At 39.2% G+C, this 19,364-nt stretch overlaps 1 protein-coding gene across 1 annotated transcript in view; it reads left to right on the top strand.

Moving 5' to 3' along the window:
* The first annotated feature begins 2,860 nt into the window (after positions 1 to 2,860).
* Positions 2,861 to 19,364, top strand: part of LOC145459233 (matrix metalloproteinase-14-like) — a 28,236-nt gene continuing 11,732 nt past the window's right edge. The window contains exons 1-7 of the mRNA XM_080337876.1: positions 2,861 to 3,264; positions 4,185 to 4,450; positions 9,426 to 9,712; positions 13,926 to 14,087; positions 14,184 to 14,361; positions 14,903 to 14,983; positions 18,165 to 18,304. Coding sequence (XP_080194002.1) covers positions 3,103 to 3,264; positions 4,185 to 4,450; positions 9,426 to 9,712; positions 13,926 to 14,087; positions 14,184 to 14,361; positions 14,903 to 14,983; positions 18,165 to 18,304 — 1,276 coding nt within the window. The 5' untranslated portion in view covers positions 2,861 to 3,102. The remainder of the gene's footprint in view (positions 3,265 to 4,184; positions 4,451 to 9,425; positions 9,713 to 13,925; positions 14,088 to 14,183; positions 14,362 to 14,902; positions 14,984 to 18,164; positions 18,305 to 19,364) is intronic.

Genomic DNA, 19,364 nt, shown 5'->3' with positions numbered 1-19,364 from the left:
TTTGATGTGCAGCGTCTTTAGGGTAACCTGACAATATATTCAGTGAATGATGGCTGGAATCTGAAAAAAAAGTTATTTTTGAATAGCCCTAACGCGTAGTCTTGACTAAGGGTTACTGCATCCAACATGCAGTCAGAGTTCAAAGAAATTGTTGACAACTTTGATCGACCACTGATGTCTGATTGACTCCAACAGCTATTAAGTACATTAGGTTAATATATTCATTAAATACTGTTGTTAATCTATATGCTTTATTCTTGAAGTGTACATTAAGTACCATTTATTCCTTATATATGTGGATGGATATATACGCGAATAATGTATCGATTCTGTAATCCGGCCCGCCAAGTACTTCATTTTCCCATATCAGGCCCGCAGACCGGAAAAGTTGCCCGCTCTGGTCTAGCGTATCGCATCGACACACCTAATCCACAACAGGGAGATGATGGTCGAGGTCAATTGTCGTCGACGATGCATGTGCCTATCAATTTGAATGTGACACAGGAGTAGACCGGGCGATACAATTTTCGTCGCTTGTCATTTTATGTTATCATTTATTACTTTCATCAAGTGTGCGCTCATGCCTCTTCTTTATATCGCCTAGGCCCAGGTGGGTGTATGATGTCAAAGACTACTCCAAGTCGTTTCGACGCCTTCCTATCTTTTCATTGTATCGCAGTTTTGTGGTGTTTTGAAAGCATGAAAATATTAATAATCTGATACTGATTCCTAATGGTTTATTTAGTAGGCTAGTTTTAAGTGTCGTAGAGCGCAAAACGTATCTTTAGCAAGAATTTTGTCGGTCTGAAATACAGTTCGAGTTCGGACCTTTATAACTGTCGAATCAATGATATCGAATTTTCAAACATTCGCCTAATTACTTACAATACATTATACATGGTGGCACTAGCATTCACTTCATTTTCACCTCATAATTCTTGACTTGAAAATCGGTTTGATTACTTCACAGACATGACCTACGTTCATTGAGACGATGTTCAGGAAGTTAGCCTATTCAGAATGCGTGCCCTACAACCCGCTGATCGGATATGGTCGTCGCTAATCGGGCCACCGATTTCCGATACGCCGAATCGTTGGATGAGGAGAAAAGTTTCATTACTATGTTCTCGGTCGTATAACATGCTATTTGCAAGACCTCAATCACGTGATTGGTTGCGCATAGCAACGATCGAGAGATTAGCAAGCTTCTCTCCGCGCTCGTGCTGATGGTCAAGTTTCCGTTTTCAAGGGATTTTACCATGGAATATCGGAATATGTCAATCCCCACGGACGTAAAATGTGTACACACTAGTTTAGAACGTTGGATAACGTTGGAGACTCTGGATTGACTGGCACAGGTGTCTCTGTACGAACATCGGGGCAACAGTGTGATACCATTCGCTAAATTGCGAATGAGCTTATAAATATCGCATTTCAGAAGGACGAAGTTTCGGTTTCGTTCCCCAACCTCCCCGCGTACGTCACTGCATAAGACAGACAGTCAATATTCGACTACTGACCGGGCCTAATTACCAGGGATATCCCTGCTAATTATATGCAACCAACGATTGCCAGGGAGGGTGTCATCACAAATCATACGTATGAGTTAAGCGTGTGTCTTGACATTCAGGGAACCCCTGAGAGCGGCTCAGCGGTTGGTGCTGATATGAAATGACAAGACCCCAACCACCAATCACTTCTGATCTTTGCCGCATTTTCTCGACTTCAGAATACCACCACATGCTTGCCGCGAATAGCATAACACAATGGTATTTGTCGTATTACTCAAGCTGATCCAGTCCCAAATATGGAATGGGGGGCCCCGAGATACCAAGGAGTCTTTGTGAATGTCTGATTCATTCAATATGCCTACGAGATAGAGACGGGGTCTACTGAATTTACCAGGCGTTCCTATTACCAGTAGGCTAGGAGAAGGTGGATACAGGATACAATGGATCCAGGGACACAATGGTACATGGTGAATATCTCTAAAACCAGGCATGAAGAATATAAATCGCTTCGATGATTCAGTTGTGTCATATCAGCCATAGCCTAATCCTGATGTGGTTTGATTTCGCCTTTGAGGCACAATGGAACAAAAAAGATACGTTTTTCAAACAGCTTTCCTTTCGTTATTTCTTCGTATTTTAAAATCATTTTTATTTGGAAATATGCGTTTCATGTTCATCCATGATTTTGCTAAAGCTCATTAGTAGTTCTGGATTCGAAATATATTTATGAATAAAAATGTATTCTTTGGACCATTGCGACCTACCTTCCTCCACTCACCTCAGTTATATCTATTTCGTCGGGTATCACAGAAACAACTTTTGTATCTTCATTTACCAGTTCATTTTATGTGATTATTTCTGAATTTTATCAACATGAGCGCCGTGCCACAAGTCAACTGATCAGGAATCAAAATAAGCAATATCGGCCTGGTGTAAAATGACCATAGACATCGAGACACTGAATACTAACACTAAACATTACCACCAACAACAACAACAACAACCAGTGCGTCACGTTACGATTTAATTGCATTTTATCGCTTTTGTGAGCTGAGGTGTTACTTTGATTGATAACTCGTTCTTCCGACTCCTACCTTTGATTTTATATTGTAGCAATGGTGCGGTATTGCAATATGATGAATGTTGTAAATGTGGGAATGAAATAGGTATAATTGCATAATTGTATGTAGGCTATATGTATTTGTATATCTCGAATTTGCAACTCTCAAATTCGGCTCTCTCGTATTATTTCGTGGCGACCGGAAAAAGCAATGGGAGAGAAGACAACCCGCGGATCGCATAAAATTCAGATCTCGTATAGCAAAGTATCATAACAACAGAGCATCGAGTCGAGTTCTGGAGCATGAAGCAGCACAGCAGTCCAGTGTCACTGTCTATAAAAGTAGCTACTAGTCGCTGTCGATTATCCCTGACCAGTGTCAGCAGAAAATATTCGGGTTCAGTTCAATATGAATATACTATTCAACAGTATCTATTCTCTTGGGGGCCATTCAAGGCATGATTCAGTTACCGACTGTTTTGTTCAATGATCTAGTTTTATAGTTAATTTTAGGGTTAGGAAAGTACCAAAATGACTTCGAATGGACTCTGGGTAGGAATAGTCTCATATTGTTTAGCAACGTTATCACTGTTTTCACTTTTCAACGAAGCAAACTCGGATATGCGGATATTTACAAGGGAAGACTTCACAAAATCACACGGACGCCAGAAACGCGAAAGTAGCATGGAAATGGTACGTAAAGAAAGAAACCACTTCTATACGTCTCTCCGTAGCAAGACTGACACGCTCCTAGCATACATTATATTATCATTTTTCACGGCAAGGCCTAATTCAATCGATACCAGCATGTTCCATTACTCTGTCGCTTAGCAGAAATCGATGCTCAATTCGTAAGTCACATACGGTAAGTCGCGATACCAATGACATCACCAAATGTTTACGAAATGTTTTGGTTTATGGGAATGCGAAACGACAATACCTTATTACATGCTTAGTGTCTCATTTTAGGATCCGTATTAGTAATCAGACATTCGCCACTATGCCACAAAATGCAGCAAATATCTTTTGGATGCACACTGCACAGTGTACACAATACGATATTGCAGAGCTACAAAATATATATAAGTATATCACATCGCCTTTCTGGCCAATGCACAAAAACATTCACAATTGAATTATGGTAGTTCTCCCTTGTATACATTATATCAACAGATTTAGTCATTTGGGCCGTGTGATTGCAAAACGTGCAAATATGGAAACTGCTTGTGGGGAGGGGGAATTTTGCGCGATTTTCATAGATCATGCCAACCCATGTGTTTCAATCCCAACCGCAGGGTTACAAAGTACATCGTTACTTGTAGTTCTACTTCAGAATCCGGTATCAGCGATGACTACACTGACCACTTCTGACCTTCAATAACGTGATTAACAATGACCGCTGTTGTAAATAAGGACGTAAATCGTTCAAATACACCGTTCTTGTATCAGTTATTACGGTAAAATTATCAGAACATAAATCTTCACGATTTTACCGAATTATATCATACATCCTCCGTGACTATAAGCTAAAATATTCTGTACCACGCGATGCTTCTCTATCCGGTCCCCGTATATATGACTCTGACAACGAGGAGATGTTTCTAATGTTTCAGGATTACCTCATTAAATATGGTTATGCGGCGCCCAGTGGGCTCACCAGTCCCGACGGAGAAGTCCAGGGACAAATCGGATTACGGGAAGCCATCTTGAACCTTCAAAAGTTTCTTGGCTTGCCCCAAACTGGTATATTTGACGACAAGACTAAAGCGATGATGCGCCGGCCTAGATGCGCGAACACCGACAAAGTTACGTCTGGGAGTCGGTCGAAAAGATACGCAGTTATGGGATCGGGGTGGCCGAAATCGAAGATTACATACTCGTGAGTTAACATAGGGATCAATCGAATAATATATTGATATTGAAATACAGAACTTTGTACGTTAATAGTCGTATCAGTATGGGTCCTATTATTCAATTGTTTACTGCAGTTCCGTACCTCAAGAGTCGTCGAACTTGGGTTGTTAAAGAACATCTATTTTAACCGAATTTAACTGGCTAGTTGGGAAAAATTGTGAGATCTAATAATAATACGCTACATACAACGTTTGAATCAAATCCAACCACTACAGAACATATTACAACAATCTAGGTGACCAACTGACTTGAAGACCTGAAGGTCGTATCGCTGGCCACCATTTCACAGCATTACTTTCTTACACCTGAAAATAAACTTCTGTCTGTCTTAAAATTTCAAAATTTTACAAAAATATTGGTATCTACGGTGTCAAACATCATGCTCCAGACGTGTCTGAAGGAAACTTGATACTTTTTAATGCTCTTTCATCTTGATATGGGCCTGTGGTAGCGTTGGTTAGAGACATTGTTAATAAATGAAAACAAAACGACACTGTACAACTGGAAATTAGCCCCGTTAAAACGATAGGGATATTACTCAAGAATGAAATAATTTCCACACTGAAATTGGGGAACTCAGGGAGGAAATGAACTGACAAGGTGGTTTTCAAGAGACAGTTAATATCTGGAAACGCGAAATACTGTATACGAATGGAGTAGGCTTTTCGAGAAGCTCGACTGTTATATCCAGTGCGCCATGCATGTGTTGTTTCAGAATGATAAAACACTTACGTATTCAGATTATGACTTCCAAGCTAATATTCACATGATTCCAAAGTAGTGATAATCGATTACACATTTACTGCAGTTGTGACGAATTGTTTGTGGCTCAGGGAGAAACCGCGACTCGTTGTACATCATATTTTCCAACTTGCACCGTTTTATTATCGTTAATTCACTAACAGTCACTGCTCGGTGTTGATTGCAAAGATCAGGGATTCCCAAACATGAATTTTAATACAGTATTCGGCTGCCGTCTGCGGTAAATCGGTTCAGTGTAGAGACGAACACCGCGGCGCAAAGTCACAGAAGAAATCGATATTCGCAAATTATAGGGAATATAGGGACATAACAATAAATACTTGGACGGATCAAAAAATAAATTCGGTTATTCTGAATTTCACCCAATATATTGTTACACCTATAACGAAGCACATTTATTGAGTAGCAAGATTGCGCAGGGGTGTGATCCACAGCTGCAACAGCAATAGGTTGCGGGTCCGATTCCGACCAAATTCGACTCCAGAATCCCATCCCAAGTGTTAGAGGTTTATCAAGGCTCTTCCTCGCCATATGATCCGCGTGAGCGGTGTCTTACAAAAGCCTAGAAGTGGGCAGTGCTACAAGTCGGCAGCTGCGGAATCCTAATAAAGAATATCGGATTTGTGTAAATGGACATAGTAGTCGGCAAACACCATGAAAACGCCAAACAACAACAAGCACATTTATTAACACTTCGAAACTTTGCATTCATCTTAGATTGACACGAATTTGAAGTAGGTGCAACGCCATTATGTCGTTTTATGAGAAGCCTGATTAATTTAACAGTTAGCCGCTTAATAGACTCACGATTCGGATCTTGCGAACGTCAGACCTAATGCAATATTTCACAATTTAACAAAGGTTGCATATTGTATTGCTGTATTCGGCACAATATCCACCAGTTATCGTATACTGCGCAGTGCGCAGTGCTGCACTGCACAGGCACGCCATGCTCCATCTATAATTCTATATATACTCGTATTGATATACTTGTCTTAGGTGTAACGAATGACAATCGCTATGATTGTGTTTTCGAACAGACCCATATAAAAACCTTTTCATGCTTCTGTAGATATTCCGACTTAGGCCTAGAAATACGAATCGATAAACGTTGGGAAATGCATCATTCATGGCATGAATAACTTCATACGTTTCCCTCATCCAACAAGTTCAAATCGCGGAAAATGCATAGCATAACAGATTACACCAGCAATCTCGTAACATGCTGCATCACTGCTTAAACTTTATATATAGTACAGGCAGAATATAGATAAAGATCACATATAAATTATAAACTGTTTGGCGGAACGATGCAAGAAATTATTAGCGACTGCGAGTCTGACGTCTGACTCTCCCCTGCCTTACTTTTGCGACCTAGTTTCATGAAGAGTGTAGTGAAAATCGCGAAAAAGAAATACGACATTCAGTGCAATAAGTCTTCCTTAATCAACTTCATAACGATATGGTTAAATCTAAGTAAGTACTGAGAGGCGATCGGGTATATCACAGTAAGGTAACCACTGGTGTATAGATGGTAATAGACGATAAACGTATAAATGTCCATTAGACTTATTATATAAAACTCTAATAAATGGATACGTCAAACTGGCAGCACGTTAATCGCAGATGTGTCAGCGATGGTTGGCATATTGTAAAAAAAATATCACCAGGTGGAAAATAGTATGATTCCACAGTTTGTAGCCCGACAATTGGCAAATCGTTGGTATGCAGTACTGTTCTCCGATGCACCTTTTTAGGGCCTCTGGATTAGGAAGCAATCCGCATTAATTAGGTTCTTGACCCGATTATTACGGATTACACACGTAGATATTGTGGGGACAATTACTGCTTTTGCGGTGTGTAATGATTATTTGAAGGAAACCAACGTAATAGGCCTGCATTTAATCGTACTCAATGAACATGGGACATTGACGTATGATCATGATCATATGAATGGAGCTAAAACTGTAGAACAATGTACGGTATATAGAAGCAGCCTTTCTCCGACCCAATTTACATCATTATTCTGTCTGTCCATGGATTCTCTTTTTGGTGATTGCAACTTCTTAGAAAGATGCTGATATAGTTATAGCGTCCAGCGTGTGTGATTGGATGTTATTTCGTGTTACTGACGTTCGCTACTGATGAGAGTCAGTCGAAAAGCTTTTAGTCAATAAGTTTACTATATGAACTTGAACATATTGTTTAGTGTTGTTCTCAAGTTCTGTACCCCGAATGGCTTGATTTGGATTTGGAATGGAAAAGGCAACAAAGATTTCATCCGAAAGATGCCCTTCAGGCTGATGGCAAAATACGCACCAGGGTGAAAAAGGGTCTTTCAAAATCCTTTCAAAAACCCTTTCAAAATCAGATTGAGAAATCGCAAAAGTCTTAACATGTATGAATTAAACCAATTTGAACCCATGCATCATCAGATATTCATGGTATTTGCGAAACGAACGAGTCCGCGGATATATAACGCCAACAAAACTTCATCATAAGAGATCTTTGTGTGCTTAGGAACAATCTGTTCCGAGATGCATGATCATGATCATTAGGGGTGTTCAAAAATGACTTGATAAAATTGTTAGGTTGCCTAATTTAACCCTACACGCAAAATTTGGTTCAATTCCAGCCAGTAGCCGCATTGCTACGGGAGAAGAAAGTTTCTATTTATGATATAAAAATATAAAACAAAAATTTCAAACATTTATGTTCATCCAACTTTTAAAAGTTTATTGCATCATGCGGAACAGTGCATATTAACACAATGGTAATGTAAGCAACATGGATGCAATCGAGATGCCGTTGTTATTGCCGTCGAAAAATTTGGATTCAAATAAAATAGTAGGTATATTTATTTTTGAACACCCCTAATGGTCATTGGTCATGGTCATTGGTCACGGGAAACAGGATTACGAGAATCCGACAAAGCTCTTTTATTTTGGGCGTCCAAATTTACATTTGGAATACACATACGAATGCATCAGTTCTCCCAAAGCCTCACAATGAATAATTTACGCTTCGCCTTTACAGTTGGATTTTGCATTGATCACGTAGCGCTCGCAGCCCACGATAATAATCACCAAGGCCAGTCCCATGCAAGATAAATCGTGATAATTCAGACATACTACATAGTAACACATGTTATATCATTTAAATGGTTTTTAATCAGGAATATATACCGCTGAGAAAATGAGGTGCAGTTTCCGTAATCTCATCGCCTGCGAGTAGTCAGTATATTTGCAAAGGTAATCGTGTACGTTGCGACCTGATAATCTCTCAACATGGTTTTGTTATAGTTTCTAACCTCCTCGATTATAGGCAGTGCCATAACTGCACTGCACCGCATTGTAGAGAGTAGTATTCGTGAACTCATTTTCACCCCTTCTATAATAATCAATATTTGGTGAAATGCTGTAGCGTGCCGTCGAAAGGCACCGCTTGGTTTTGCATGTTACGTACGGTTTTATGCGCTCAACATATATACTACATATACTACATATACTACGTACTACTATTTGTGTCGTGAAACAGTGGATGGCTACAAAGGATTTCCAATGAAATTAACTCATCCTCATTAATCGCGTGTTACGAAAACAAGGGTGTAGGACTGTGTAGTTGGATCGCTGTATGTTACAGCGTTAAATACCACAATCGAGTCGTGCGACTGTGTAGTTGTGTACGGCTACAGTGCAGCCGTAGTTGTTGTGGAAATGAGAGTTGTGCGTAAATAACAACGCACTATGTCGCTGCATCAAGCGATTGCGTGCGTAATGCAGCGTAAAGAGGTTACGCACGCATGAATATCATCTGCATATTGCGTATGATGAATACTCAGTGACCTGACTTCGTTGACTAAACCTGGGACACTTAATGCTATACATGTGTCTATCTCTATGTATGAAAGCTGGACAACTAAAAATGTATCAGCTTCTCCAAATTAGATTAGACTAAAATTTACTGAATTCGTAAAAACTTGGAAAATGAGTTACATTTGTACAGTTCTCCTGTACCGTTTTCAGCAAAATCAGAAATTAGATTAGATTTAGAGCATAGGAACGTTACGCAAATTATTTTAGAATTAGATTACCGGCATATCACCCAACTAGTCTCATTAGACAACTAGAATTATCTAGCTTTCACACGACAATAACTGAACATTATGATATCTGTAGCATCAACAATTTCACCCCAAAAGTCGGCAAAGAAAATACGCACGAGGCAATCGACAAGGCGTTCGGTGTGTGGGCGACCTACGCGCCTCTACGCTTCACCAAAGTCTCCAAAGACCAGAACCCGGACATCGTGATTTTCTTCGCCAAAGGATACCACGACGACAACACCGCGTTTGACGGAGAAGGTGGATTCTTGGCCCACGCCTACTACCCCGGGCCAGGTATAGGAGGGGATACTCATTTCGACTCGGACGAGCCCTGGACAGTGAAAAAGGGACCTTATGAAGGTTCGTGTTAAACAAAGGTTGTTGTTATTCTTGTTGTTCTTGTTGGTATTCATGATTTTTAGACTACTATGGTCATTTTCACCCGACCAATATTCTATTATATGATTCATGATCTGCCTTACTCACACATACACACACACACACACACACACACACACACACACAGACACACACACAGACACACACACATAATACTTCAACCACCTTTGCCGTGAATGTAGATTTGTCGACTGATCCATTGTCACGATTGCCAACCTTTCACAACCAAACACGGTTCTCCGGAGAATTACACGTTTACCGGAGCAAAAATCGCATCATATTTCGTTCATGCGATGATTTCATAATACAAGATTCACAATGATAGTCAAATATAGCCAGGATTTGACATACTTGGCGAACAGACAATTGACGGGACCGTACGTCGCGGAAATGACTGGCATGGTTTCCGTGCCACTTTGCCGATTTTCGTGCAAATGAACTACGAATAGGTTCCAGCGGGTAATTTATCAAGAATGTTAGACTATATGATTGTTAGCAAACATTTCTTTTGATCTCATATGTTCCGCAGATTTTTGTTGCGTGTCACAACCAATATCGACGATAAACAAAAGCTTACCAATAAGGCATTCCCCGCTTTCATTTTGCGGATGTATTGAAGTTGAGGGACTATTCTGTTGATGTGTGATATCAGGAATCTTCCAGTCAGTAGACAAACTACCTACAAAGAAATTCTAGTGTAATAGGGGGAATTTGATTATGATTCTATACTGTATAGTCATTTGTTGTGTTATTATTGTCATGTCTAAGAATGAATTCAACGCGGCAGGGTGCTCGACAACAGCATAGTGCTTGCAAGCGTAATGATGTTGTCGGCACGCTTGGAATTTGCTGGCAATATCACAAATTCTAAGGAAATCTTGATGAGCTGACTAAGGACTAGCAATGGCATTAGAAATGCGGCTGCTTACTGCTTAACCCAGCAAACAGAGAGTGATAAATTGGAAGCAAATCTTCAAAGCCTAGAAAATTCGCAGCTTTTTCAAATTAGAATTATATTGGAAATAGTGGAAATTGAATTCAATTCTGGATTAGAACGAAATACAAAAATCATGTTCAGTTCATATCAAATCAGAGTTCATTGTCATAAGCATGAGAACACCGAAGCTTGGCCCGTTTAGCACTATGTAGGTCTCCCGTGACACTTCCAGGAAAACCAGAAATTAAATTAGAATTAAAATGAGAGCATAGAAACAATACACAAATTAGATTATAATTGCATTACTGCATTTCGCTCTAATTAGTATATAATTATAGACTACTAGAAATATTTTCTAGTTGTTCAAGTCTGCCTGCCATGCCACCCGCCAAGAATAGTCAATTCAAGGGGTATAAGCGAATCATATTATATTACGCCGTTGGAGTTGATTGTCAGCCACTGATATTTTCCGTTACCGAGCGTTCTGTCCGCTGCGTTGACAACGGCGTAACTGGTATTCCCAGAGGCGAAAAGGAGTTCCAATCTGATTATTTCATGCCGCGTCTTGTCAGAGACCGAGCTAACGAGTTAAATCGCGAAGTCACATGGGATCACGGGGCCCTTTCCCCTTTAAACAATGGAATCGAAGCATGTTAACAGCAGATGTTTTAGTTTGATGCTTGATGGCTATTTGGATTTCTTTGCCGTTGAATTTATGAGATTATGACGGGCCGATTAGTGGGGAGTGGAATGTTGTGCGCGTACGGCAACTTGGGCGTATCTAATTCGTAACGTGCCGTTCCACAAAGTAAAATATGACCCGCGCGTCACAATGCTAAAATTCAAACAAATGCATGTTTATTTTGATTGACATATATTAACCATTTTGGTCCCGTTTATTGGAGTTCGCAAATATCAGGATTAATTCATATTTTTTGGGATTTTGGTTCAATCGGAGTGTCATTGGAAAGCATGGCCTTCCAGTCTGTGCACATGACCATATACAAGTTATTGTTTAAGTAGCCGTCATTGATCAGAGTATATGGTGGTATATATGTGGTAAGACACGATTCCTGACGATGTGAATCCTTGCTTTATGTTGCAATTTTCTAACAACTCTTTAATATTTTTTGGTATATCCAAGATGACTAAGGTCCAGTCTTTGAAATTTCAATAAAATTTTGTAAAAAAACTTCTCTTTCTACAATTTCTTTCGAAATGCGTGAACTTGAACTTGAAAAATACACGAAGTGTCCCTGAAATTGTTATGAACAGATTTAGAATCATGAATAATGATCTTCCTCGCGTTGGAGTTCGAAGGTGATCACAGTAATCATTGAGCGCCGGTGACGCGTTACTGCAGACACTGTCTCTTCAAAGCCTGCATTATTTATTAGTCGGTTCAACTTCATGCGTCTGAAGAAGCCATGCATATTACTCAATACGGTGATACCTTTCGGCAAGGTCTTCTGCCTGTGTTACAATGATGTCATAGAGATTGCTTCAACCAACCAGTCGCCGTGGATTGTGGGGTGCGCCCTCCCTAGGACCAGACATGGACTTCGTAATAAAAGCCAGTAATCAATTCTAATCTAACTTATGAAATGATCCTATGCTCCTATGTTAATTTTAATCTAATTTCTGCTTTTCGTGAAAACCATACAGGAGAACTGTATATTGCCAAACAAGCCAATCATAGTGTACAGACATCTCCAAGTTTTCGCGCATTCAGAAATTATAAATCTGATCTAATTTGGAAATAAAAACTGTGTAGCTATAATTCTAATTCTAGTCAAATTTCGAAGGCCAAGCTGAGTGTGCAGACATTTGCCGTTCTCGTGCTTTTCAGCATGAAGTCCGATTTGATATGAAACCAACTTGATTCAGTTTGTTCTCCCAAAGTCAATTTCCTAATTTTTGCGAATTAAGTAGTTCTATTTCTAATCCATTTTGAAAAATAAATCGTTGCACAATCATTCTAATTCTGATCGAATTCATCAAATTTTATAGTTGTCCAACTTTGCCTAGCACCATTCATACGGTGCCATAACATTTCTCAAAAATCTGTTTGCGCTTTTTTCAATAAATCTCGTATTCCACTGTGTTTGATTGTATGGGAGTGGGAGTACATTGCCATCGGATACCCGCGAGTAAACTGATTGTAACTCTGCCCACGTTATCTGACGCTGAGAGTGTTCCGAATTAGCGCCTGGGAGAAATGAAATGCTTGATACATGACTGTGTAAACTTTTGACACTTCTTGATTTCACATTTCTGTATCAAGACTGACCTAGCAGGATAGCCTACGAGGTATGATTGAGTCCTCGTCTTTATACCTTAACGCGCACTCCCCAAGATGTCCAAGAATAGCTAGTACGATTTATATCGATCCGTGTCGCCGTTTGGATCCAAACGACCCGCCACAAATCTTGATTTTGACTGAGCATTGGGAATCGATGACGATTAGATTAAGTATAACGCGTTTTCCAAATTTTATTGAAAACTCTTTATGCTTGGCTTAATGCTCCGCGGTTATTCTGGTTGGGATACATGATGTAACAATCCCAATATGGTATCAGGTACGTAAATTCGCGAGTATGCCTTGATTCTCGTCACTGTTGAGTGTGACCCGTTCAGATGCCGTCACACAGGCTGAGTTCAATATGGAATTTTATTCATCACAGCAGAACGCAGTTCAGTTCACTCTATTATTACTTTCATCATTTCCAAACATCACCAGCGATCAAATGAACAGATAGGAAGCAGTAGTTTTTTATTCAAAACACCAGCCTCGTAATAGAACAAAAATATCCTTGTTCATTGTATAAATCTATGAGTGGAAAATATAAGTGTACTGGTCAGATTTCCACGATAGCGCTGGTGGTAAATCCGGTAAACATCGCTTTCAGGTACCAAATTGTGCAATCACACTCATTCCAATGGTTGAAAATGATTGAAATAAACCAAGCCTTATGCAGATATACCCAAGAGGTGCAATGGGCTCTATTTACCTCTATCACCTTAAGAATTTGTGGTTTTGACTCATTTTCACACACTGAGAAGTTTTGAAAGCACAATTTGGTACCTGAAAGTGCTGGTTACTGGATTTGCATTCTAAGTTTGGGTGAAAATCGGCGAAATACACGATTTTCGTTTATAATGTAGGTTACTGTACACTGAATTAAAAGTAACACAAGATAACTACCGGTACTACAGCAGTCAACATCTTCCGTTCAGGTAACGACTTGTTCCTGGTAGCTGTTCACGAACTCGGACACGCGTTAGGACTAGCTCACACACCGGATACATCCGCTATCATGGCACCAATCTATCAATACCACGACACAGAACACTTCCAACTGCCGCAGGATGACATTGACGGGATACGCCACTTGTATGGTATGTACGAGACAAGATTTGTGATCGACATAAATCAAGACAAGTCAATCATACTCTTGTAAGACGTGATTAAAAAAGATTGTATGCACGTTTTAGGTCGGTTTGCAGCTCCGACAGCCCCGCCAATACCTACATTACCCACGAAAAAATACACTAGACCACCGCGAAGGACCACTACCACGACGAGACATTATCGACCACGGCCGAGGCCCACAACATCCACACCTTACACGACAAGGCTCAAAACCTCATGGCCGAAAAGACCACAGACAAAGTAAGAAGAGAATTTTAGCCAAAGATTTGTGTGGAGAGCAACAGATAATTCTACTTGTCTTGGAATGATTAAAGCGAAATGCCGTTAATCTAATTTTACGATCTAATTTGCGAATTGTTTCTATGCGCTTATCTAATTTCTGGTTTTCCTGAAGATACTACAGGAGAACCGTGTGTTTTTTTTTGGCAAATTCAGTAAAGCTGAAAGTTTTATAGTTGTCCAACGATAAGTTCATCGTATATAGTTAATCAGAACATATGCATGCGTAACTTATGCTGTAACCTCGTGATGTTGCATCACATAGTCCTGTGGACGTGAAATAATGTTATTATTGTTCTTGGTCGTTCTTAATACTCTGTATAGATATATATATATAGTAGTTGACGACTTGCATCTCCGTGCATTGCATAATAAAGCACCACGAATCGAATACTTGCATTATTAATGGCGTCCGAGGCATTAAAATACCAACCAACTTGGGATTTTGTGTAATGCGATGTATGCGTTACGTAGATACTGATCAATGCTTGTTCCGTTCAAGGCAACCCGTAGAACCGGATTTGTGCAGTATCGAGCATTTCGACGCTGTTTCGTATCTTCGAAACGAATTTTACGTGTTCAGGTAAAAATTTTGGATTACATCATTATGAACAGACCGGCAGATATATATTCCCAAAACGAGTGACAATAATTCGGTGAAATGGTGGCGAAAGATATGATTATTAGGCCATCAAATCAGCTGGCCACATTATACGGTCATATATCGGCCTGGCGGTTCTAAATATAGATATTTGTTGCGAAATATCTGAGTAATAATTCCTATAACAGTGTTTTTGAATGTAATATAAGTATTATATACATATATCCCATATATTTCTTTATACTATATGATTTCGCGCATTTAATACTGTCAATTTAACTGTGCAAAACAAGTCAGCTGGTTTAATTATACGATACTATACAACCCTATATGTTATAAATATAGATAAATATTGTAAGAATTGTAATGCAATGATATGTCTAACTATATATTTGAATGCTCATTATATACATATATCCCATATATTTATATATGCAATGATTCGGCGTATATACTGCTGTCAGTGAACAATGCGAAACAAGTATACAAAGTAAAAAAGGTGTATAAATAAGACAGAAGCCTCGGCAATTGGGCAACCATGCAAGCTCACATTTCGTTTCACCAGGTCTAACTGTATATTCTCATTTCATTTACACCCTACTAAAAACAACGGTAACACGTATATACTGATAACGATACCCGCAGTGAAATAGAATTACAATATCTCTCATTACTGATCTCGGCGTATAGTGCTACGCAGACAGTGGGGTTGATGGATCGTGTAACTTTCGCCGGGGTGTCAACTTCGGCTTAAATGCTCTTAAAATATCGTGTTTGCGACCATTCCGTCTGACGATGTTTGGGAAACACAATTTACCAAACTTATATTTGGTCAGATTACACTCGTAAAGCGTAAGTTTAGTTTCGAGTGTCTCGATTGTGACAGTGCGTGAAATAGAATAATATCTACTGTAGTGTATTGTTATTATTTGTCCGCCCATAGTTACGTCAGTATTACGAATACGGTAATTGAGATGTAGCGATTGCACAAAGGATACAATCCTTTTTACAAGCATTTTCTTATAAAGTTGAGCTCGTGGTACTTGAAGCAATTTACTTCTGATGGCTATCGAGTGTATATAGGCATTGAGTGAGTCATTTAAATCACGAGCGAACTCAAAACTGGTGATACAATGAAATAGAATCTTGAGATATGTATTGATGGGAGCAAAGAAAAAGCGGTAAAGTTGTCAGAGTTGCTACTGAAGTAGAAGTAGTAGTACCTACGTAAATTTCTATTCAATTACTAGTAGAAGTAAAGTAACAATTTCAAAGACATGTCAAAGCTATATTATTGTAGTATATGATCAATTATTTGAAAAATAGCAGCTTCAGAAAGTAGATTCGGTTGAGGGGTCGTGTACATTTAGCAGTTATCTGATGTGACTACGTTCGGAATTGGAAGGTATATCTTCGCAATAATGGCCAGTGACACTAAAATAGTCACAATTTACAAACATACATTTACTTTTTATGACAATTTCACATATCAAAGTACTATTGAATAGTATAGTCATATTGAAATAAACCCGTATATTTTCGGCTGACACTCGTCAGTCGTAATCGTCAGCAACTAGTAAAGAATTGGAAAGAACATTGTATATCAACAATCGTATCACCCACAGTGATGAAATTATGTCTCAAAACTACCTTCTACTATTAAAAATTCAACGTGTAAAAAGTGAATAGTTTGGCCTAAAGGTAGAAGTTTGTAAATAGAAAATATAAACATAAAAACATAACCACTTAGTACTGCAGGTAGGCAAAATGAATTTGTGTACTCTGAAAATGTAGTACTTCGTTACTGACCACATATGCCATAAACTCAACACTGGCAAAGCCATACCGTATAAGGTGCTGCACCAAGTTTATCGAAGTACATTGTACAGTACAGTGTACCGTGAACGCATACGGCGATGCCCGCCTCTGTCTGTTCGAGGAGATACAGATTTGAATCGGAAACGGAGCGACCTTTGTCAGCGAGGTCGTGTTTGGATTTTCGATTATCTGCATGTTTCGTAAACTAATCACGCGGTGCCAAAATAAGATTGAAATGTAGCAATTGGAGTGGATCGAGAAGCATATTTTCTCGTCGATTATTCGCGCCCCCTTCCGCGCTGTGTGAAATTCCACGAAGCATATCGTGTTTATAAACAAATTAATTTGAAGAGCTTCTTGGAGGTGCAGAACTTCAATATACAATTGAATATAGTATATTCACACTGAAATGAACCCGAATATTTTCGGCTGACACTCGTCAGGGGTAATCGTCAGCAACTAGTAGAGAATTGGAAAGAACATTGCATATCAACAGTCGTATCACTAAATATGACGTCACCAGCATGATATTTTGAATGACAGATCGTTCAATGTACTATGTTTAGGTGGTACACGAACTCCTTTTGTTGACAGAATTTGGGTTGGTGTATTTACAAATTAATTATAAAACATAAAAGCCTAACAGCGTTGGTCGGCACAAGGACTCTTATTTAATTTTTAATTTTCTTATTGTAAGCTGTTACCTATTAAATTGTGTGTGTATTTCTGTCTGCTGTACAATAGGTCAATAGCGCATGGCATATTCTTTCATATGTGTGCAGTGCATTGTGCAGACCACGGTACGCACAAAGGCTTTCAAGTAGCAGCACGGCCCACGATATTATTAAGTGCGTAACGTTGATGGCGATACTTAGAAAGTTAGATATACTATAAAAAAAAAACAATTAACAATCGAGAATAGCCAATCGCGTGAAAACAACTTCAGGAGTATTGAATAAATGATGTCGAAAATATTCATGCGTAAAATCAGCGTATGCATATTTTAGCGTTTTAGTGTTTTATGGCCCTTCTCGTATCCTACTTGACCTTAGCTCAATGGTATCCGACTGAGATATATTAGACCCCCATTTCACGGGCCGCACACTATATTTAAAATGGATTCTGCTACCCGCGTCCCATTTGGTCCGCGGACCGTAAGTTGCACAAGCCCAATGGAATTCCGCACGCTCTAAACCAGTGGTTCCCAACCTAGATCTTTCTCTTGGGGAGGGTGACATGGCGTGTGAAAGGTTGGGAACCCCTGTCGTAAACGGTAATCACTGATCAGTCGTAATCATGTCATTCAATTTCCCGCTCCATAAATTTGATTTTTTGTTTACTCCAGCAATGAGTACATGTGGCGTAAAGGATCCAGGGACACCAAGATGAAAGGCCCGTTTAAGATAGGCGGACTGTGGCCGGCCATGCAAAAAGGCGTGGACGTCGTATACGAAAAGCCGAGAGGAATTATTGTTATGATCAAAGGTAAGACCGTGACTTGAAGATCAAGTAAACCAATTGTAAAATAAGACTCAGAATTGTGCGTTATGGTTTTTGTCTATCAACTTTCCCATGCTGTCAATTGCAGACTTGGATGTAACTAGATAATTCCAGTTGTCCAATTAGACTGATTAGAGCGAAAAACCCGGTAATCTAATTCTAGCATAATTTGTGAAATTTTTCTCCGCTCTAATTCTAATTCTAATCTGATTTATGGTTTTTCTGAAAATACTATACAGGAGAGCTGTGTAGTGAGAAACGAGCGAGGCTTGGTGTACACTGTACAGTGTACACTGTACACTACAGGCATTTGCCATTCTCGTGTTTATAAGAATTAACTCTAATTTGATAAGAACTGAACGCGATTTTGTTGCGTTTCATTCTGATTAGGATTTAATTGGATTTCCAAGTTTCTGTGAATTCAGTTATATGAATTCTAATCTGATTTAGAAAATAATACGAACATATAATTCTAATTCCAATCTAATTTTACAAGATTTTGAGTATTTGATTCCCAAGTGTTTGCGAATTCAGTAACACCAATTTTAATGTAACTTAAAAATAATGTGTCGCTGCAGTTCTAATCTAATTTAAGAAAGCTGAAAATTTTGTATGTTTGTCCATATCTGGTCCATTATACAAGCTGTGAACTTCTGTTTTAACAACGAGCTTTATCCTATGTTTTCTTCGGCAAGAATCGCGACGCGTAACATTTCAAACTAGAAAAATGACCTGTTTCGGTGTAAAACTCGTTTGAACCGGTGCGATTTATTGTAATCTTTTAGGCGAAATCGTAAAATGTATTACCGCGTTTTTCTTTGTGTAGTGTTACAGTTGTAATTATCGCGGCCTGCGTGTATTTACTGTTGCCTTGTTCTGGTGTCACTCACAATAACAGTTAAGTAATTGCCGCTGTTCGCACGCCGACAATCGTGATACATTACGTTCTGGTTTGTCAAATTTGTATCCACAGACTCTGATGTAATACTATTCGGTCCAAATATGGTAGATAGACAATAAGATATAGACAGAACATTACAATTGA

Source organism: Botryllus schlosseri, chromosome 16 (assembly GCF_051294905.1).
Source record: "Botryllus schlosseri isolate E-star chromosome 16, Bs_hap1, whole genome shotgun sequence".
NCBI lineage: Eukaryota > Metazoa > Chordata > Ascidiacea > Stolidobranchia > Styelidae > Botryllus > Botryllus schlosseri.
This window is presented reverse-complemented; position numbering and strand designations above follow the sequence as displayed.